Genomic DNA, 21,870 nt, shown 5'->3' on the forward strand with positions numbered 1-21,870 from the left:
GGAGTTAAGAAATGATAGACACAAGAAGCTGTTGCTGTGGGGAAACTAGTGGGCACGCAGCACCGCTAGAGCCATAAGTGGTTCTGAGAACTGGTCTGCAAAGGGTTCTGTGCTACATGATCTCTGCTTACAGATGAGTATGGAAAACAGCTTATTTGTTGCTGGGCTCCGTTGAAAACAGCTCCATATAAACCAGGAAGTGACCACTCCAGACAGTGGAATGACTCTTCTTTTCTTATCTGTTAGGCAGTTGAATGTGCATGTGTACTCCATCTGTTTCCCCTCCTCCCATTTTGTTGCGTGGGCACTGGAAACCATGCTATGCCACTGCCACTGACCCATCAAGCTCAACAGTCCTAACGAAAGCTCCCCAGGATTTCAGAGAGGGTCTTTCCCAGCCCTATCTGGAGAGGCAAATGATTGAAACAGAGATCTGCTTCTTGCAAAGCATGTTGTTTACCATCATAACTCAGTGACAGAGTATCTGTCTTACAGAAAGGCCCAGGTTCATCCCCAGTATCTCACAATAGGACTGGAAATGTCCACAGTCTAAAACCCTGGAGAGCCAGTGCTTGTCAGTGTAGACATCACTGAACTAGACACAGCAGTGATCTGACTCTGTATAAGATAGCTTCTTACGTTCCACTGAGCTGCAATCTTTCTCCACTCCTAGAATTGTTGTCTATAAAGCTATACAAGGCAGCAGGTTCAGTGATGTCATATTGGGTTGGTGCACGTCTGGGAACCAGTACTTCTTAGCAGATAAACACACCACAATATTCTGTACAAGCTGCACCTTCCAGACATGCATCCAGGCCCTTCCATTTACAATGTTAAAGTTCTACTTCTGGCAAGGGCACAACGCATCCCTCTGACTTTAAGAGCTCAGTCTTTATGGAAAAACTAGACATGCATAGAGCACAGATGGTGTCATTATCATTGACAGACAGGAAAAAGAGATGATCCGATACACAAAAACACAGCATATTTTATTTGAACCAGTTCCTTAAAGAACTTGGTTTATTACAGATCTGTAACTGTACATACAGTTTTGGTTTCATCTAAACACCACAAGATATGGCTTTATCCAGAATGAGCAAACAGGCTGCAAAAACACACAAAGGTGCTACACAAGAGAAAGACAACCACTGAGGAGAAGTACACAAGGTCTGAAGGGAAATGTTTTTATAGAGCTGAGGGAAAGATGCATGTTTCCCATCCAGGAGTATGCAACAGGAATTATTAAAGTGGGTTTCATATCCTGAGGGCTAAAGTAACCCAAATGCGGATATGAATAACAGAATCACAGGTGAACTCTTCTTCCTGGTCTTCTGATCAAGTGCAATAGTCTTAAGTGCTGAAAAGCTCCCACAAAATCAATGACCAGATCCGCTTCTTCTCATCAAGAATCTACTTCTGTAAGGGTGGAAGCATGAGAGATTTGAAACAGAATCGCAGCAATGGTTCTAAAACACGTGAGAACAGAAACTGAACAAAATCACTTCCTTTGTGTTTGGGACCCACTTGTTACAACGTGATCCTGTACATGATTACTCAGAAGTACGCACATCCCTGAGATTTACTTGCTCCCAAATTGGTGTACATAGGATTTTAGCCTTAGGCTGAAATCCCAAATGCTTTCTAAGGAGCAAATCCCACTGAATGTCGAGGGACTTACTTCTGAGTAAACATATATGGGATGGGCTGTTGGCCTTGTACGACCAACTCAGGATTAAATGTAAAAAGTTCTCTGATGTTATCCTCATATATACATTTGACTTTTTGTCTTCATGTTTTTTGGCACAGCAAAAGATATATATATTCAGGAACTCTCCCCAGTGAAAGGAGCACCTTTCAGATACAAGCAATAATATAAAAAAAACCACAAGGACCTGAAATTCATGTTTCAGTCAAATCCAGAGGTCAATCAGACTGTAAGGCAGAGAAAAGGCAATTTGGTACATCAGCACTCTGTACGTCAAAGGAATTCTTCGTGTGATCATTTGTTATGATTCCAAGGCTGTACAACAGTCCCATACATTAATCCTGAGTCTATTTCCTACATGTAAACATATGGTAAAGCGCCACTGGAGTGTAGTATTTGGCTACATCCAACAGGTTCACAGAGGCAAGAGTAATTGGAATAGTCTAATACTGCCTTGTAAATAAGCCCTCAAAAGTTGCCAGCCCCCCCCCGCCCCCCAAATATAGTCTACTGGGGGCTGGCAGAAGGATGGGGAGCTGCATTTCTATGCTGGGCATGGAGGAAGGGACTTTCCTCTAGCAACCTGCTTGGTTTCTATGCTGGGCTCAAAAGAGGGACAGGGTGCTCAGTTCCTGCTTTGCCAGCCTGCCTGCAAAGTCCTTAAATACAAGGCTGGTCCAATAAGAAAATGACATGCTGTGCCCTAGTTGATTAGGGAAGTGACACAGGTATTGGAACTAGTGTGCAAGCTACCAGGAGGAATAAGGGTTCCCTAAAAGCAGATAACAACAGACCTTGGTGTAGACGAGGAAGAAAAAGTTTTTGATGAATGTTCAGCTGTGATAAATTAGAGCAATGCTTTACAGGGAAGAACGCATTTCTATCCCACCCATTTCACAACAAAATGCAATGGTAAGAAACTCACTTTTCTTTTACAATAGTTCTGTATCAAACCAAAACAAACTCATTTTAAATTCCACTTTTTGATTTTGTTTTTGTTTTTTCAAAAGTCTTCATATTCCCAAATTGGGTTTAAACGGCATTTTCTTGGCCAGTAAACACCAGTCTTGACTGAGGTATATCCACTGACGTAGCAGAAGCAGGTCTGCAAAAAGGCACAGAAGTTGTATATTTGCAGCAGGTTGAAGTCTGCAGTATAAAAACCAATAGAACAAACAAAGAAGTGGGTGTTCTTGTCTTGCTTTCAATATTTGAAAAACAGAAAGCTTTGAAAGACATAAGTAAAGCCAATAGTTAATAATATAATGTGGCTAAACCTGGGCCGGTAACAGAGGACGTAACAGGAAGACGGATGAACAGGCCCTAGAGTACAGGTTTGCCTTTCCAGTTTTAGAGGAAGTTTCCAGGTGCAGAGAATCTCTGCAGTGCAGTATTGCCATAGGTCAGTTCCTGAATTTTTTTATTTTTTATTTCTGGTTCATTCCTCTTATTAAAAGGTATCAGCTTAGCCCTCAGGGCTACTTTGAGCAGGAGTCATTTATAAAAACAGGAGGGTGTAGGAAGTCTCTTCAGGCCAAGCAGCATAAACAGGGATAGTTCACACAGCTAATTGGATTCTCCTTTGTAGACCAATCCTACAAAGACACAGAAGCCTAGTTTCTCCCAGTAATAGTCCCGTTGGACTGGGCACAGCAAAGATTTGAGAATTCCACCCAGATCTGATGCCCTTTCTTCCAATTATTTGAAGGGTATCTGAGCTTGAATTCGAGTCATCCCATCTGACGCTGCAGGAACAGGCAATGTGGCGCCCCCTTCTGACAGCCAGGCGAGAACTTGAAACCACTCTTAGCAGCAATTTTGCACTCAGCTTCTTCTCACTTCTTTTGCAGAAATTTCATTTTGCTACCTAAAAGGAAAAGCATAAAATAAAGAAAAATTGTAAGGTGGAGACATGCATGGGCATGCCTGTTTCACTGCATTCATTAATCGCTTCCCATGAAACACACCGAAACAGTCAGCCATAAAAACGTCAGCAACGAAAACGTACATAGAAACAATTTAAATCCAATACATAAACAGGCGGAGATAAGAATCTCTACTTTAAAAGCTTGTTGGGAAATGAAGGCCTTCAGCTAGTGCCAAAGAGATAACATTAATTACACTTGTCTGGAGGAAGTTCCAAAGGGGAGATTCCATCACACCAAAAGCCAGATTTCTACATTGTACAGAATGAACCTCAGGATGAGATGGTATCTGCACAAACTTTAACCAGAGGGTGCTCTAAACACATCTACAGGGCCTACATCAGCTGTGGTGTTAAGTTTGGTGTGGATACGGGTGATTTTGACCCAAAAGTATTTTGTAAAATTCTCACAGCAAGCTTCCAAGCAGTTGGTTGCATCCTGCCCAGGGCTACATCTCACCAGCCCATTCACCGTTTGGAAAAGCTCCACTATGGGTGCAATGGAGGCAGAGAAGGAGGCCTTTTATAAAGGCTGAAAGGTTTCCTTGGTAGTTCATAGTTACACAAATTACAAGCGACCAAGGCAGCCAAGAACAAGATTGAGCATTATTTACCCAGACTACGGAGGATTTTGTTCATCCCACTTGGCTCAGACTCTGGAATGGTCTCCAAATACTCCAAGGCACGGACTTCAAACAAGCCTAGAAGAAAAGGAAAGCATCACTTAGACATGCATTTCTCTCTCTCTTTTGGGATGAAGTTTCAAACAAGATTACACACAGGAAAGCCCACATGTGCCCCAAAGAAGGGAAATACCCGTACATTGCCTAAAAGGGATGAGCATGGATGCAGCCAGGCATCCTGTTATAGAATCATAGAATCATAGAGTTGGAAGAGACCACAAGGGCCATCGAGTCCAACCCCCTGCCAAGCAGGAAACACCATCAGAGCACTCCTGACATATGGTTGTCAAGCCTCTGCTCAAAGACCTCCAAAGAAGGAGACTCCACCACACTCCTTCATAACCTCTTATTCTGGGTTCGAGATGCTCTCACCTTCTCCAGCATTTACCTCCTCCACAGCAAAGGAAAAATTCAGCTTCTTAATTATTTCCCGGTGCACTACCCAGACAGTTGGTACAAGAGCTGGAAGAGAGTCTGAAGGAGAGAGTCTGAAGGTTTTCCATCACCTCCAATTCTGGTATTAACTTAAGTGAAGGGAAGGGGCCTCCTCTCCTGTCCATCATGCTGACAGCTACCTGTCTAATTCTTTAATAAAGTAAAGCCAAGCCAGCCTTATTATTTGAAGGCATTTGAATTTCATTACAATCTCATTTAAAGGTTAAACAGTTTATCTACAACTCCTTGGAAGTGTGGATAAGCCTTCACCCCACTTCCCTAGAACTAAATAAAGAATGCTTTTGGGGAAGGCAGTAAAGGAGTGTCACTGTTTCCAAGCTCAGAACCTGGAAGGGCTCACAACTGAAGGCAATCCCAGAAGAAGAGCACAGGACATTCTGCGGGCACAAAGTAGCTCTGCATTTCTACCATTTTCACGGTTTATTTTAATCAATTTTCATTGAAAATTCCCAAAACACAGGGTCATTTTTTTAAAATCACCATACGCAATAGGTAGGGCCAAGAAAATAAATGGCCATCCAAAACAAACGTGTCCCTCCAAAATGAGGAGAAAGCAGGTGGTCAATGGTCCTGGTTACCTGCAGTAGCAAAACATTTTAGAAGGTACCAGATATTGAAAAACAATCCAACTTGGATTCCCCTTTGGCTGTTTTAAAAATTCTTGTGCAAGTACCACAATTGGTCTACACAAAACAAGAATAAAGACTGGATTTGGCAAGCATCACCTTTAACCCCGCTCTTCCGTAGCTCTCGATCCTGTATGAAACCAGCGAACATTTGCGTCTCCATGAAGATGTCTAGGAAATGGCGCACATTGCGGGACGTGTGGGACTTCCGGAAGGGATCCCGCTGAAACACCCGCTCTCCTTTCTCAGTGACGTGCATGTGCAGGGAGTAGTGCCCTACAATCTCCACAAAGAAGCGCACAAAAGCCTCCGATACCAACAAGTCCAGAGTCACGTCACCTACCAGAAGACACAGAAAGCAGTCACATCTCAACCTTTGGAGAGATCAACCTCAACTTGGCTCCCAAAGGCTATGAAGGGACCACGCATCCTATTGGGTGCGTCAGAGCCTAAATCTCTACCTACATATCTCTATTTAAACAGAGATAACGAAACTTGGCACATAGCTCAGGATGTCAACAGCTTCAGTGGGTACAATGATTGCACTTTTAATGGGGAGCTAGGTAATCATCAACATGGATGTGCAGCAGTGGGTCTGGAAATCCAAACAACCGCTTCTCTGTTGCCAAGCAGTGGGATGCGTGTGCAGCTTGCTGGAAGTGGGAAGCACTGTGCATGTGCTTTTCCCAGTCACCGTTTCCCCACTGCAACCTCCTCTCCTCCCCATCGTCCCTGGGGAGTTAAAGCCCCTTCCTGACACTTTTTCCTCTGCCAACCACTTTCCCCCCACCCCACTTTGCAGTGGAGATGTCTGGAGATTTCCACACCACCATATTTTCATGGGCTTCTCCTTTTTCATTATTATGATTATTTTATTTTTTAAGTTTTCCAGTTTTACAATTATGCCTTTTTCCTATTCTTACACAATAACTCTGCTTGACTTCCCATCCAGCATTCCATGACAGTTATTTTTTACATCTTGCTTAGCTGCATATACATTAATTCCTTCACCTCATTTTCCACACTCTCATATTTTTCATATTATCAACTGTTGGTCACAAAGTACCCCCTTATTTGGAATTTATATCTGAGGTCAATTTTTTGTAAATATCCCCCTAGATACTCCCACTCCTTTCTTATTTTAAATGTCATACTAGTAAGCTCTGCACATTCAGTTAGTTTGTATAGCCATTGTTCTTTCCCTAGGGTCTCTCTTTGTTTCCATCTACTATCCTTGCTGCTATTGTTGCATATAAAAATAGGTTGTGGGCTTTCTTTGGTAACTCATTCCCTAGTACACCTAGAAGAAATGCTTCTGGTTTATTGGGGTAAGTAAATCTGAAGATTTTATTTAACTCATTGTACACCATCTTTCTGATCCAAGTCACCTTGTGTGTAATTCCGCTCCCGAGACAAGATTTCATTTCTCTCTTCTAAGATCTGTACGAGTGCAGCCTGGAGCTTGTGAGGTAGGATTTCATCTTCATCCGAAACCTTTAAAATAAAAGGGGAGGAAGCAGAGTGGTGGTAATTAACATGTATTCCAAAACAGGACCATGTGACGTCACTAAAATGTTTCATGAAGTAATTATGTCACTTACCACATGAAATTATTTCAGCATGCAGCTTAAGAGGGCACACCTCATGGCTATACATAATTAAAGTGTGGAACCAATTAAAATTTATGTTTAAAACAGATGGGGTGGTTTCCAATGTTAATCATACACAGAGCAAGCAGACCCACTGAAATCAATGGACTTAATAAGTGAAATCCATTTATTTCAGGGGATCTACTCTGAGTATAACTTAGTTGTACACCACCCATTATAAAAATATTTTTAAAAAGCATTGCAGATGTTGATACAACCACTACAGATTTCTAGCCCCTAGAAGAATTCAAAAACTAAACAAAAATCCAATAAATATCATAAGGTCACATCTTAAGACAGACTAGTGGAGTGAAAAAAGGAGGACCGCTTGGTGTGAAGAGTGTGGATAGGGAGAAGTTATTCTTCCTCTATTGTTATATTAGAAACTGAGGTGGAAGATTCAAGAAAGGGAAAAAGGACATGCTTCGTCACACATCACATGAACTACAGCCTGCAATTTGCTACCATAAGATGTGGCAACGGCCACTACCACGAACAGAGGATCAGATAAACAGACAGACGATAAGAGAAACTGATGTACTCCTGAGGACATTTATAGCTTTCTATAATTGAAACCGAAACAAATCTTAGCAAATTGCTTCTATTTAACCCTTTGGCCTATTTAACCCTTTGGCCTGAACTCCTTAATTCTTGTCTTCAGTTGGATCAAAATCTAGATACAGCTGCCTGCTTTTGCTCTCATGCAAGCCACCCTTTCTTCCCTCTCTGCCTGCCACCTCTCCACCCACCTTGGCCACTGCTGAAGTTTAAAACTGTAAATTCCTCTGGGCAGAGACCTGTCTTTTGCCATGGACAGAGATACCATTACACAAACAACAACGGCCTGAGATTAGCAATGCCTTTCAAACATTCTAATATACTGAAGTACTGTATATGACCCAATTGCAATGACCCAATTACTCCTGAGTACTCCTTAACCAGGAGTTGTGCATTAGAACTATAAAGCCTAATGACATTTCATTTTGCTTGGTGGACAGTTTGCACTGAACAGTTTGTCAGTCTTCCCTGCTTTGCCTGGGGGAGCACCTTCGGGCAACAGGGGAAAAGGGAAGCCAGCAGAGAATGACACCACTAGATATTATTTTAAGAACAGCTGACTACAGGAAACTCTCAACTGTCTAGACTCTAGACAATGAGGAGAAGAACTCTTGTGGAGAGGAAACACAGAAAATAGAAGCAGCAAGATACAAAAGAGACAATAGCTTTCTAAAGACCAAAATACAAGTCACATTACAAGTATACAGTGGTACCTTGGTTTGCAACCGCTTTGCACTACAACCATTTGGGATTATAACCACGTCAAACCCGGAAGTGTATGTCCTTTTTGGGGGGGATTACAACCCATTTTTTTTTGGATTACAATCAATTGGGGGGGGGGGAGAGCCCAATGGCAAAAGCGCACCTTGGGTTACAACCTGTTTTGGTTTACAACGAGACCTCCGGAATGGATTATGGTTGTAAACCAAGGTACGACTGTAGTTTTTCCTTGTGCATTTTTATTTCAGAACAGCAATCATGGGGCAGGCAGCAACGATCAGGACCAGGACTGAAGAAAGTGGGGGAAGGGACTCAAACCTTTAGCACCCATCCCCTTAAAGCTATTTGTGTGAGAAGCAAAGCTGCCATTGGTCCCAGCAGAAGCTTCTCTCTGATGCAAATAGTGACTCAAGGGGGGGGGGGATTTTCAGCAGAACTATGGCATGGGAAGAAAAGGTTTAAAATATCTCCACCCATGCAATTCCCAGCATCTCCAGATACGGCTGGGAAAGACCTCTGCCTTAAACCTGATCTAGACAGGCAAACATCTGACTTAATATAGAGCAGCTTCCTATTTTCCAAGAATAACCACAGTTTATGGATTGGACAACACAGTAAACTGAGGTTAATTTAAAGCAGAAGCTTCCAGTCTCATTGCAGCCATGCTGGGAGTGGGGGAGTGATGGGGAGCACAGAAGTCCAAGGGGAGCTAGGTTCATTCCTATCATGCTAAACCACGATGACCATGGGCTCAAGCAGTAGGGAACCCCATTGAACTTAAGACCCATATGCTCATCTTCCTTCTTCCCAAGCATGTCTAGGGAAGTGCTTAGTTTCACTTTCCACAAGCTTGTTGTTAGCTGCAAACCAAATATTGTGGTTTAAAAACACACTCTGGTTAATTAAGCAAGCTAGCTTTGTAATCTATTGTTTGAAGTTAAGTTTGTTTAGAAACTGACTAAAGTCTGGGGTTCATGGTGACTCCTTCCTGCTCCTGCACATAGTTTGAAAAAATGCTATCTCATTATGTGAGAAGTGGACCAACTGGAAATTTTGGCCACAACCCCCTACTAAGTTTCAGCTGTCTTAGGAAATACCACTTCCCCACAGAAAACACTTGTTGATACCTAAGCCACTCAAATGCACAGACAAAAGAAAAACTCCCTTGGGCAATCTTATCTCCCCAGAAGCCCAGCATTCTGCGACCCCTCTTCCCAGTCCTCAGAACCACAAAATGACAAAACTAATCATCCTTGATGTCCTTTTTCCTCATCAGTGTGGACAGTTTGGGGCAGAGGAAATCAGGTAAATGGCAAATGGGAACAGATTAAACCCCAATTTCCCCCAGCTCTGCAGTCTCAATCCAATTTGTTCCCTGTTCCTTTTAAGCTTAAACAAAGAGTCAGCAGATCTGAACATGGATCTCCAATGTGCAGTTTGGTCCTTAGCTTCTTTTGTGTATTTATCCCCACTCCACTGCCTGTAAGGCCCCATTCGCTGGGGGGGGGATTATTCTGCTTGCTTGTGAAGCAGCCAGTAGCTAAGTAATTTGACTCACCTGTTGTAAAAATGTATCTGCGCACAGATCAACAATCAGTACCTAAGGAAAGAGATAGATGGTTACTGCATATAATCCACAAACCCCTTGTGCAACCCACAGTCGTCCTATCCTGATTCATATGACACTGTGACAACAGGCTATTGTCTGGCTGCACGGAACAGATAACACAGATCAGATAACATAAGCACAACCCTTCTTATCAGGTGACCGTGGTGTCCATCAATCGTTGGCAATCCGGGATAGGACAAAGTTATCGCTTCATAGCTCTGACTTCAGTTCAAGCACTTTGGTGGAAGCTATTGCACATGGAGGGAGTCACATCTACAATGGCAGCACATTCCAACTGAGAAGAGAAGGGAGGGGGAGCGGCCTCTACAAATAAAAATTCAGATCCCCAGCCCCATCAGAGTCTTTAAAAAGTTATTCTGTGTAAATGGGCTATTGAGCAAACAGTTATGCTGATACCAATGGAGAGCATTCAACTAACATGTTCCATCAGGACAAGAATTGCTCTGGAGGGTTGGGGGGATGCCTAGATCAGATTTAGGGGGTGTGGGGTGGGAGCAGGGGGACAGAACATTCTACTGCACAAGCAGAAATCCATGGGCTGATGATACACTGGATACAGTGTATCACGGATGGACTCAAGGTTCGTGCAAGCGTAAGAATTAAGCTTATTGTCTTAAATGAATAGGTCACCCCAGAACACACCACTAAAACTTTCACCCTCTCCTCACTAATATGGTGTAATAACTGGTGCACCACCACCCCTTACATTTCCTCCTGAGGTTTTCTCAGATCTCACCTCTTCAATGGGCAGGTCCTGGAGCTGAGTTAAGGAGCAGGAGAGGATGCCAATAAGGAAAGGGGTGGGTGAGCAGACAATGTCTATCATAGAATCTGGCAGGACAGGGATATAAGTGTGTTGCCAGGTGAACGGGTAGAGTGCTGCAACCACAGCATGACCACATTTGGACAAGGTGCTAAGTGAGGGAAATAAAACACAAAAGCATTAGTCAGTATATGAAGTCCCTGACTGATGAAAAGCACCCCTAATTTAGAGAAATTAATTTAGTACAGGTAAAGGCTAAAATGTGATGTATGTAATGGTCCCATGCAAGAGAAAATATGTGATACTTTTGGAACAGTACCACTGCAAAATAGAGGTAGTTAACTGCAAGAATGAATGCTGTCCCATAATAAATACTCCCTGGTTCCAGAAAGCCAGAATCTTAGTGGGAAAGAATACAGGCTTTTCCATGGCATGAAAGTCTTCTAAGTGCAATTTGTTTTTTATGGAGGAAAATTTGCACATGCTATCTTCCCCCACAATTATGAAGTTGTACAGTTCCGAGATGACTGTGTAATGCACTTTTCCCGAGTACGAAGGAGCACAGGAATATAGGAAGGGGCCTTATACCAAGTAAGACGATTGGTCCATCTAGCTAAGCATTGCCTGCACTGACTGGCAGTGGCTCTCCAGCATTTCAGACAAGATTGGAGATGCCAGGGATTGAACCTGGGACCTTCTGTATGCAAAGTAGGTGCTCTACCGCTGGTCTACAGCCCTTCCCCAGCTGGCCCTGCAATTCCAGATTTTGGTGTCAGGTTCCATGCAAGCTACACCTTATGTGCACACTTATGTAAGGGTAGACCAATAGTCTTTTTTCCAGTAATTCATGAATATCTGCTTCACGTTTCCAGAGTTTGCATTTTATGGTGGCTGAATTTGGATGATGATGATGATGATAGTCTATATATGCATTAACAAGAAAAGTTGCAATTATTCTGTGGCATGAAAGGTTCAGAAAGGGCGAGGGGAAACACACGTACACAAAGATCTTGCCAAGCCAGGCAGGGGACTTGTCATTTCAGTCTCACCTCAAATTGTCAGCAACAAAGATCACCCTCCTTTCCAGCAGGAGAGAAGCGCAGACTTGGATCAAGTGAGAGACGCTGAGGCACTTAAACAGGCATTCAAAGTCAACATGTTCCAGACGCGAGTCCAGGGGACGGCAAAGCTCAATTACCTGAGAGCAGACAATTGTAAATGAGTTATGGACAAGAATTGAGCTATTTTGTTGTTGTGTTCTCTCCTGAAACCCAAAATGTTGAGGTGGTACAGTGGTACCTTGGTTGTCGAACTTAATCCGTTCTGGGAGTCCATTCAACTCCTGGAACGGTTCGAAAACCAAGGCGCGGCTTCTGATTGGCTGCAGGAGCTTCCTGCACCCAATCGGAAGCCGCAGAAGCTGCATCAGACGTTCAGCTTCCCAAAAACGTTCACAAACTGGAACACTCACTTCATTTGCGGCGTTCGGGAGCCAAAGCATCTGAGTACCAAGGCATTCAACAACCAAGGTACGACTGTATTCAATTAAATAATTATAGGAGCAGAATGGCTTCTTCTCCTCCCTCCACACATACACTATGCCATCCCCAAATCTGCTACGAGGGTTGGGGGAACCCCCAGAACAGATTTAAAGGGGTGCACAAAGGGGAAGGGAAGTCCCACTGTGCAAATGGAAGTTGTTCCGCTCATGCATTTGCTTAGATGTGTGCTCATAGACTTGGCAAGCTCTGAATTGTGTCCCAAAAGGACAGATAAAGGATGCCAGCAATCCAGCAACCCTCTGGAAATTGCTTTATGGCTTGCACATTCTGGGCAGTGAAGCAAGCCTTCCCCCGGGTTCACTGCAATCATGGTGATCATTCTTCACGCCTTTGCTAGGCAACAATGCCTTTTGCCGTTACCTCATTTCCTGCTCCTGGCAGGAAACTCTTCACAGTGATGGTGCGCCCAGGAGCAGGGAACGGTGCCTCCATGACACTGCGCATGAATGGGTGCACCAGGGCTGGGGACATCTCACGCCTCTTCTCCACTTCATCCAATATCTGCATGAGAAGAATTTACTGTTACAAGACTGGTTCTTCCTGGCCGCAACACAAGTGAGAAACAGCTGGATAGCTCAGCTGGTTATAGCGTAGTGCTTATAGCACCAAGATTGCAGTTTTGATCCCCACAAGGGACAGTTCCATATTCCTGCACTGCAGGGGGTTGGACTAGATTATTCTCAGGATCCCTTCCAACTCTATGATTCTATGAAAGCAGAGAGGATTGACACTTCAGCATTTCAGCTGATGTCCTCTTGTAAGATGTGCTGTGTTACTGGCACATGATAATGGCACATTCATTTCCCTCCCCCAGCAAAGATGTGTCCTTCATTGTAATGGCACAACCATCTAGAGAAACCAGTTAATTCACCAGAAAAGTGAGTAAGTCACCGTGTCACCAAGTGTGGGCGGTCCCCACCCACCCAGGACACACCCCTAGGTGCATCCCCCCCAATTCCACCTTCCTCACATTCAATTCCTCATTCCTTCACCTCTCCTAGCTCATTGTGAGCCATTTTCAAAGTTTGTTGTCAGCATTCTTCCAGACTCCAACCGCCTACGCTTCCTTCACAATACTTTATTAAGTCGCGTAATTGCGTATTTAAATGCACACACCTCCCATTTGTTTTCCACGGCTGTCTCTTTCACTTTTCCAAGTGGCTGCTAGTGTGCTTGGAGTAATACTGATCGTGTAATGAGATCTGAGATCTTACTGTATGTTACACTGTGCATCTCAAGACAAATGAGGCGGCGGCAGTTTTACCCTGGGGCCAAAGCAGAAGGCAATCCATTTCAACCCCCTAATCCTATGAAAAACATTTCCTCCTTTGCTCATGAATTCACACCTAAAATCCATCAATATGGTGCATGGAGGTTGTAAATGGTTCATAGATAAGGCCAAAAGATGCTTAAAATTGAAATGCTATTAAATGTTAATGTTCGATTATACTTTCCTTTATATGACTGATAATATTGCAGAGAGCAGTTAGCAGTTTTTCGAAGACAAACCTAAGAACTGCCTTGCTGGATGAGACCAATGGCCCATCTTTCTCTCAGGGGGGTCAACCAGATGCCTGTGAGAAGCCCACAAACGAAACATGAGCACAACAGCACTTTCCCCACCTTTGATTCCCAGGAACCGGCATTCAGAGATATATTGCCTCTGACACTGGAGGCAGAACATAGCCATCATGGTTAGTTGCCAGCCAGATGCCTATGGGAAGTCCAAAAGGAGCTGCTGGCAAACAATCAGGATGCTTTGTGCAAATCTCACAGATCAGTTTGGCAATGCCACAGCGACTACGTATAATGAAGGATGTGAATCAGTGTTCTGGTTTTGACCTATAAAGTCTTAAACGGCTCAGGGCTGCAGTGCCTCGAGGACCGTCTGCCCCCTTATGAACTGACCCAGACCCTGAGATCACCATCTGAGACCCTTCTTTGTGTGCTTCCCCCACAAGAGGTCCAGAGGGAGGCAGCACAAGAACAGGCCTTTTCTGCAGTGGCTCCCCATTTGTGGAATGCTCTTTCCTGGGGGGTTCGCCTGGCGCCTTCATTACGTATCTTTAGGCACCAGGCAAAAACATTTCCCTATAACCAGGCCCATAACATTCTATGTCCTTTAAAACGTGTCCTTTAAAATTTGTTTTGTTTTGTTATGTATTTTGTGTTCTCATGTTGTACTTTTATGTTGTGATCGTCAGATGAAGGGCAGTATATAATTTAATAACAAGCATTCTAGGGAGTGGACAGCTGTTATGTGATGAAGTCTCTTCAGAATACATTACAAACCACATTGAACGAATTATTGTCATTTTGCCAGTCTGCAGCCAGCAAGGCAGTTTTCTCTGCAGTCTTCCTCAAAGCACTACCCTTCTCTTCCAGTAAGAAGGGAACTGAAAGCTTGTTTCTTAAGAGCTTCTTTAAATCAAGAGACCACATCCTTTCCAGCCACAACTCTGGGGGCTGGGGAAAGCGGGGCTGGCTTTGGATTAGCCTTTACTGGGGCTGATTTTGCTTCCACCCCACTAAAGGTGCATTAAGATCCAACCCTTCCCCCTCATTTACTTTACTACAGGGCTGGGGAGCCTGTAGCCCTGCAGATGCTGCTGGACTACAACTCCCATCATCCCTGGCCTGGCCCTGCTGGCTGGAGCAGATGGAGTGCAACTAACTGGTCGGAAGCATCCTGGTCGGAAGTGCTGTGAAAAGATGTGCCATCCCAACAACCAACAGCAACCCTAGAAAGGCAGTTTACCACTTTCACTGCGAGGTCCAGGGCAACCCACTCACCTTAGAAAAAAGGTTGAAGCAGCCAAGGCGACTCACCATGCAGTATACCTCAGGCAGTCGTTTGCCTTTCCCTTCTGGCTAAAAAGGCGACAAGAGCAGACCTTTAGGTGCAAAGCAGTGGAACGTGCAAGAAGGCCAGACTGCTAAGGATCTCTCACCCTACTGTCACCTGAGCATCCCTGGTTTCAGCTTCTAAATAGTGCATCTTCCTTCCACCCTCCTATTCCTTCAATATGCCAGGCTTAATAATTATTTGAAGCTGCTCAGGCATCTAGGCTGCTAGCCACTACAGTGGTGCTCAAAGCCAATCCGTCCACTGTGGACATGCACTCATCCTTCACTGTAGTTGCAGAGCTTTCATGCTAGCATCCAAGACAGGGAGCTACTTACCAGGAGCTTCTTGCAATATCCGAACCAGCGGCTGCCATCCTCACCAGTCAGCACAAAGGAAAACGTTTCGCTGGGAAAGAGAGAAAAAAGTAGATTGCCATGTTTACTGAGCGAGCACAGCAGGAGTTAGCCTACCCTGCAGAGGGCCCCATCTTCACAATGTGAATTTCACTGCTGGGCACAAATGACACAGCGCTTCTCCAGTTCCTAAATCTGTTTACAGCAGATATTTCATCAGTGTGCTGCCTTCCAAGATCTCCACCCACCCACAAATGACCAGAACTGGCCTCCAAGAGATTACCTCCTTACCCCACCCTTGTTTGCAAGGGTCCCACTGGGGTAGGTAAGCAGTTCATGGTCAGCGATATCTAGGTCACTGCGACACTGGAGTGAATTGGGGGAAGGGTGGGCAGAAAGTAACAAGCAAATAAAAAGATCGCTACAGGGTTGTAGTTTTGTTTGTGCTTTTAAACACTCTTTTCAAGGAAGGGTATCTTTTTAAAAAAATCAAATCAATTTATTCAACTAGCCAAAAGGACACGCTTCCTAACACATCTCAGTCTGAGAGCTGCAAAACCACGTGAAAGGGGAGACATGTTGCCCTTACCAAGAGCAACCAACCCCACCCCTCAATGCTAATAGCTTCTACTCCCAGGGTCACTATTCAGCCCTCAACAAGAGGTACCCTAAGAGATGGAAAACCTCCCAAGCAGCAGCAAGGGACCTCGGGCCTGCAAGACCATTTCCCATAAGTCATGCCCAACGCCTGCTGTCATCATTTGTTTATGTACTTGAACAATTTGTATACCACTTAATCAGTCATCTTCAAGTGGTTAGTGTACAGAAGACCCAATGCAATAAGACTAAAAATGTGTTAAATTTGTAATATCAGAATTCAGTTTAGAAGCCTGCTGGAAATGAAAGAAAAAAGGCTTCGTTAAGCGCTGGAAGTTCATGAGGAAGTGACATCGGGTGTGGGGCGGTTTCCTGCCGAAAGGATGGATTGTAAGGTGCCGCTGACCTACTGATCATAGGCGCCTCTAAACCCCTGTGCCTTTGCAAACTGATTTCAAACCTCCTGGGCAAAGGAAGTGGGGTGTGAAGACATCAACAATCAGCCTGCTTACCCCGAGCTTTGGCCACGCTGGCAATGAAACTGTTATGTTATAGTGACACTGGGTAATTGACAGTTTGGTAGCCACACCGATCTGTCAAAATGCCACACATGGGTTGGAGGAGGTCAGACCCAGGCCCACTGGCTAGGTCCAGTTCCCCACTGCTGCTCCAAAGCAATCCAGTTCTTAGCCTAGATTCTCACTAAATAAAAACAATCCATTTTACAGTCTCTCACCTCTTTGACTCTGATGTCGGGCACCAGTCTTTGGGGTCAGGAAAACAGAATTTGGGGATGACCTTTAGCCTCTCTTCAGTGTCCTTAGACTGCCGAAAGGCGTGGTCAGGCTGCAGAGGGAACACACGCCACGTCACTGAACACAGCCAGGCAAGCAAAGAGTTTCCTCTCTGGGTGCAGACATGGAGGGCTATCCTCCAAGTACACCAAACACCAGCCCCACTCCCACATCAATTTTTCATCCTCTCCTCTCCTCCAAGAGCTGCTTTTGACTTGAATACCTTGAAAAAGGTACCCCGCTCCCCCCAAATAAAAATAAGTTACAATTTTTCAAAGGCGGAGGAACAGTTTCCATGTATGATCAGATCAATTCTGCAGTAAGAGTATGCAGGTTACTGATTTCCTTCAGAATTCATTAACCAATTTCCAACAACTGTTTCCAAAGCAGTGCTCAATAAAAAATATCAGAAAACAGAGTGTGTAATAATAATAATAAATAGGCATATGAATATATACATGCCTTGCTATTTCCTGATTAATTTACAGCATGGCCTTCGTTGTAAAAAAACACACCCCTGCCCACTCCAGTCTAGCTTGCTTTACTGTTGAGACTAGTAAAGGCTTTCCAGGAGCTTTGCTTCACTGCAGACTCCCATGCAAGGGAGTGACTGGCACATTGTTTGGAAACAGCACTATTTTCGGAGCTGGCGATAGCCTGTAATCACTGTGCTCATGTTATAATCATTGCCTCGTAATTACTAGGGCAATGTTTCCTGCTGGATCCCAGCCTCAAAGACCCTCCCGTGCAAATCTTGTTAACATCCTACCAAATATCTCCCAGGCAGAGGGAAGGCTAGCAGACTGGCAGGGCGCCATCCACTTTGTCAGCAGTGGCACAAAGAGAAAAGACACACACACACACACAGAGGTCATGGGAGGCGGTGGGATGTTGCTCACTGTGCCTCCTAAGCAATGTAGGCCAACACATCCCCCTCCCTGTTTTTGTTATCAACAGCAACCAGATGAAGTCAGCGCTGCTCTGGGATTACCATTAAAACTCAGTTGCACTTCCTCTCTCTGTCTGCGGGCTGCCCCCAGCAGCACAGGACTAGAAACTGGTGCATGTTTTGCCCAAACAAAGCTGAGCTTCTTTTCTGGCTCTCTGGCAAAGAGCTGAGCAATCGTTCAAGCCCAGATTTTGCACAGCCAGCTAGGTCAGCACTTGGGCATTTCCACTAGACCACAGTCCAGCAGGCAACGTTTCAGCCTGAGGTCAGAAATACATGTTGCTCCCCAATGCGTGTAAACATGTAAAGCCCAATGGTTGCTTTTCTTAGGCGGGAGTTTTGGACTGGGAGGGGGGATGGAACTGGAGAGGGAGCATTTAACCCTTTCTCTGCCTCCAAATCAATTCTCCATCCAAGCTGCTTGCATCGCAACACCTCCGTCAGATTCCAGATGTACTTTTGAGGAAGCAAGCATGCATTTTAAACCACATTTTAAAAATATGTATTTTGGAGGTGCAATTTATTTCAGGCGATGTAGGCCATCTTTGAGTGTTTTAGAAATAAAACTGAAAGGTGGGGTTAAAACATCACTTACAGATAGATAGACTAGAGATTTATAGAGGTTTATAGGGAAATGGTGTAGTTTGCATCTCCCTAATGAAGCTGCATTTTTAAGGAAAAGCAGCTGTCAGGCTCTTTTTGCACATATTTTGCATATGACATGCAATTAGGCTCCAAAGATACTCCAGTTCCTGAGGGGCCTAGGACAAATCCTGATGATTGCCACAAAATCAATCTCAGTTACCCACTGCGCTATGGGCCTTTGATAAGTCTCATTCCCTTACAAGTCATTGAGACTACACAGTGGAATTATTTTAAGAGATACAAAAACGTCAACCAAGGTATCACAGACCAGCTAGTGTACTTGTGCTTCTATTCATCTCAGTGTGTATTATACTGCTATGACAAGAGCAACGGGGGTCACAGTGCATATTCACAATAACATTAAGCTTTGGACAATGGAGACAGACGTCCGCATTGCTATGCCACTCACCTTGCTAGGAAACTGCTGTATAATCTGTGGGGTGTATGTTGCATCTGATGGCTTCTTCTGTAGTGACACCACCACAAAGAGCTCAAAGAGCTGCTGCTCCTGGAACTCAATGAGGTCCCTCTCCAGAGTCTGGTAGTGTGGATTTCTCTTGGACTGAGCCTGTACCTGCAGCAGGCGCTTATGGCGACCTAAGGGAGACAAATGACCTCTTAACTGCTAAAGCCTTTCATCCTGAGTGAAGGAAGGGGAGGCAGCAACAGAGAGGAAGAAGGTTGAAGGGTTAGGGGCAGATTAGCCAACATGGTGCCCTCCAGTTCTTGCCGAACTCCATCTCCCATCAGTCCCACCCAGGATGGGCAAAGGTCAAGGATTATGGGAGCTGTAGTTGGACACACATTTGGAGGGCAATACATTGACCTGGCCTGAATTAGGGAATTTACTCAAGGTCATGCAGACGGTCAGTGATAAAGCTGGGAACAAGGCAAGCTCTGTTCTCCCACATACCAGCAAAGGTTGGGAGGAGCAGTAAGCAAGAGACAAATTAGCTACGCTGCCCAATCTGAGGCAAAACATACTAACATCTGAGAGCTATGGCATGAGGACAGAACTGGTTTCCTCCTCTCCACCATAGTGAGCTATCACAAAGCATCCCATTCTGAATGGGATCGGAGCAGTATTCAAAACTGCACCGACTGCAGTGACTTAGGCTTCATGCGGCCTGCATGTAAAAAGTCGCATTTCCTTTATTCCAAACCTGACTGCAATGTCTTCCCTTCCCCCCTCTAGCACCTAAGAGAGGGTTGCTTATCTGAGCGCCCGCACAAGACAGTTTGCAGGATGGATGGAGACATGACTTGACATTGGTGGGCACTACTGAAGTGTGTTTGTGCTAGGCTACAGGCAAAGCTTTGCAGGCATGGAGAGCAGGAAATGCTGGTGTGTCCAGAGCCACCGGTGCCAGCTAGAGCAGATGAGTCATGACACAGATCCAGTTTGGAGCCTGTTGCTCTAGTTGTTCTTCCTCCAGTGCTTATATGCAAGCCTGGGATAAAGGGCCAAACTCATTATGTATAATCTCACTCCAGTTACTCCTTTTTTCCCAGCAAAGGGCGTTTCACAATCTTGCAGGACCATACAGAGTACAGAAATGAATGGGCTAAAGAGGCGACACTGGAGATGCCTTTGGGAGGGGCGTGTGACCAGCCTCTTAATATATTTTACCACAAGAAGCTCAGTGACTACTTCGTAGCACCATGGAACTGGAGAGAAGCAGCCTCTGCAGCATCTAGATGCCCTAACTCTAACCTTTTCCTTTTCAGATGTCTTCTCTTCACCTTTGGAAAAGGACCCAACTGCTTTGGATGGAATCTATTCCCTAAAAGAGTTGGGTTTTTTGAGGGGAAACCTCCCTCCTTTGAGGGTACACGTTCCACACTGGCTCATTTGCAGCAACACCCATTCATGCCTGCTTGGGATTACCAGGTTTCTCAGAGGATTCCGATCCACTTTCAAGCTTGTTGGGCTTTGCTGTTGCACTGTAAAAATCAAATGTGCCCTAGAACATGTCAAACAGTCACTAGGGAGAGGCTACCCTTTGCAAGAAAATAGTAATAATTACAGACAGGCTGTCTTTCAAGAAAGCCTTCCATAGTTGCTGATTTTCCCATCAAGCTACTGGAACTCCAGAGTTCATGGGGACACAGTTTGAAAGCCACCACCTGAGCTCTAAACATGCCCACTTCCTTCAGATATTTTTTTCCTGTCGGTCACCCCGATCCTTTATTCTCTTCACTGGGATCCTAGGCGTGAAGTCCTCATGCCAAAGTTTTAGTAGACATAGCTCCCAAGCAAGCTATGCTCTCCCAAGTACTGAAAGAAATATGCATCCCCTGAGCTCCACAAGCAGCCAGGAATGGGGAACCGGTGGCCCTCCAGTTGTTAATGGTCTACAGCTGCCACCATCTCTGATGGCCAAGCTGGCTGGAGGTAACATGAGTTGGAGACCAACAACATCCAGAGGGCCACAGCTTCCCATCCCTGCTCTAAGCATTCATAGTGAGCCCATTTGCCACGAACAAATGGTCAATATTCCAAATACTCAAATGGTTCACAGAAGCTATATGCAGCCTGGCCATTTCTAGTAAATATACCAGCAGGTGATCCAGCAGCTATAATTATGCCCCATGAGCTGGCTCAGCCCTTGTGACTCACTCACTTTTTGGCAGATTCTCCGGTTCACTGTCATACCCATTGGTTTCACCTGAAACGATAGAGAATTTCCATCAGAATTTGCCAGCTGGGTGGGAATAGGAAATGCTGGAAGGCAATTGACGCGCTGATGACCCATCATGGGCCTAAGGGCACCAAAAGCTGCGCACAGGTGCAACATCTGGCAAAAGCATCTGCTGCCACACACACTCCAAGTGTTAAACAAGGCAAATAAAACTCATCATATGGTTTCAAGGAGGCATCTTCCATGTTGTGCAATGTAAGGAAGCATCACCATAAATTGTTTAGCACTGCTAGGTAACTTGACAATGCTGATTTGCAAAATGCAGGTCACACAAAGAACACATGGCTCTTTACTAGGCAGTTCAGCACACGCCAGGAAGAAAAGTCGCATAGAAAAACGTAGTAGCACAGTTTTTGAAAAACCAGAGACTACTTTATTCTTCTGCAATTTTAGTACAGAACCTTCTACATTATCCTAAGGTCATTAGAGGAAGGGCAGGATAAAAAAGGAGTAAGCACATATTAAACATACTCAAGAGTTGGCAAGTACATACTTATCCCCACCAATGTTTGGATATCTGACTAGTAGAACTTTACATAACTCAAAATCTATACCTCTGGCTGGAGAAACTTCTTTTCCTGTCTGGGCCACCAACTTCACCCTCTTCTTCCCTCGTTTGGAGTCAAAGATTTCCTGAATCTTCAACACAAGCTGAAACCCAAAAAACAAAGTGGAAATCAAGAGGGGCCACATGTCTCCCAAGTAT

General features: G+C 44.6%; 1 protein-coding gene across 2 annotated transcripts in view; it reads right to left on the reverse strand.

Moving 5' to 3' along the window:
- Positions 1–968: 968 nt before the first annotated feature.
- Positions 969–21,870, reverse strand: part of DENND2C (DENN domain containing 2C) — a 58,105-nt gene continuing 37,203 nt past the window's right edge. The window contains exons 6-19 of one of the 2 annotated variants that reach the window (XR_014549012.1): positions 21,719–21,815; positions 21,087–21,131; positions 18,872–19,059; positions 16,811–16,920; positions 15,460–15,529; positions 15,070–15,147; positions 12,637–12,777; positions 11,764–11,912; positions 10,688–10,865; positions 9,880–9,921; positions 6,783–6,888; positions 4,645–5,733; positions 4,244–4,490; positions 969–3,572 (exon numbers count right to left, since the gene is read on the reverse strand). Coding sequence is in view for 1 of the 2 variants with exons in the window: in XM_083617361.1 (XP_083473487.1) it covers positions 3,541–3,572; positions 4,244–4,330; positions 5,494–5,733; positions 6,783–6,888; positions 9,880–9,921; positions 10,688–10,865; positions 11,764–11,912; positions 12,637–12,777; positions 15,070–15,147; positions 15,460–15,529; positions 16,811–16,920; positions 18,872–19,059; positions 21,087–21,131; positions 21,719–21,815 (1,563 nt within the window). In the remaining variant the exon portion in view is untranslated. The remainder of the gene's footprint in view (positions 3,573–4,243; positions 4,491–4,644; positions 5,734–6,782; positions 6,889–9,879; positions 9,922–10,687; positions 10,866–11,763; positions 11,913–12,636; positions 12,778–15,069; positions 15,148–15,459; positions 15,530–16,810; positions 16,921–18,871; positions 19,060–21,086; positions 21,132–21,718; positions 21,816–21,870) is intronic. The other variant, XM_083617361.1, reaches the window with a different exon arrangement.

Source organism: Podarcis filfolensis (assembly GCF_964270895.1).
Source record: "Podarcis filfolensis genome assembly, chromosome: 6".
Lineage (NCBI taxonomy): Eukaryota > Metazoa > Chordata > Lepidosauria > Squamata > Lacertidae > Podarcis > Podarcis filfolensis.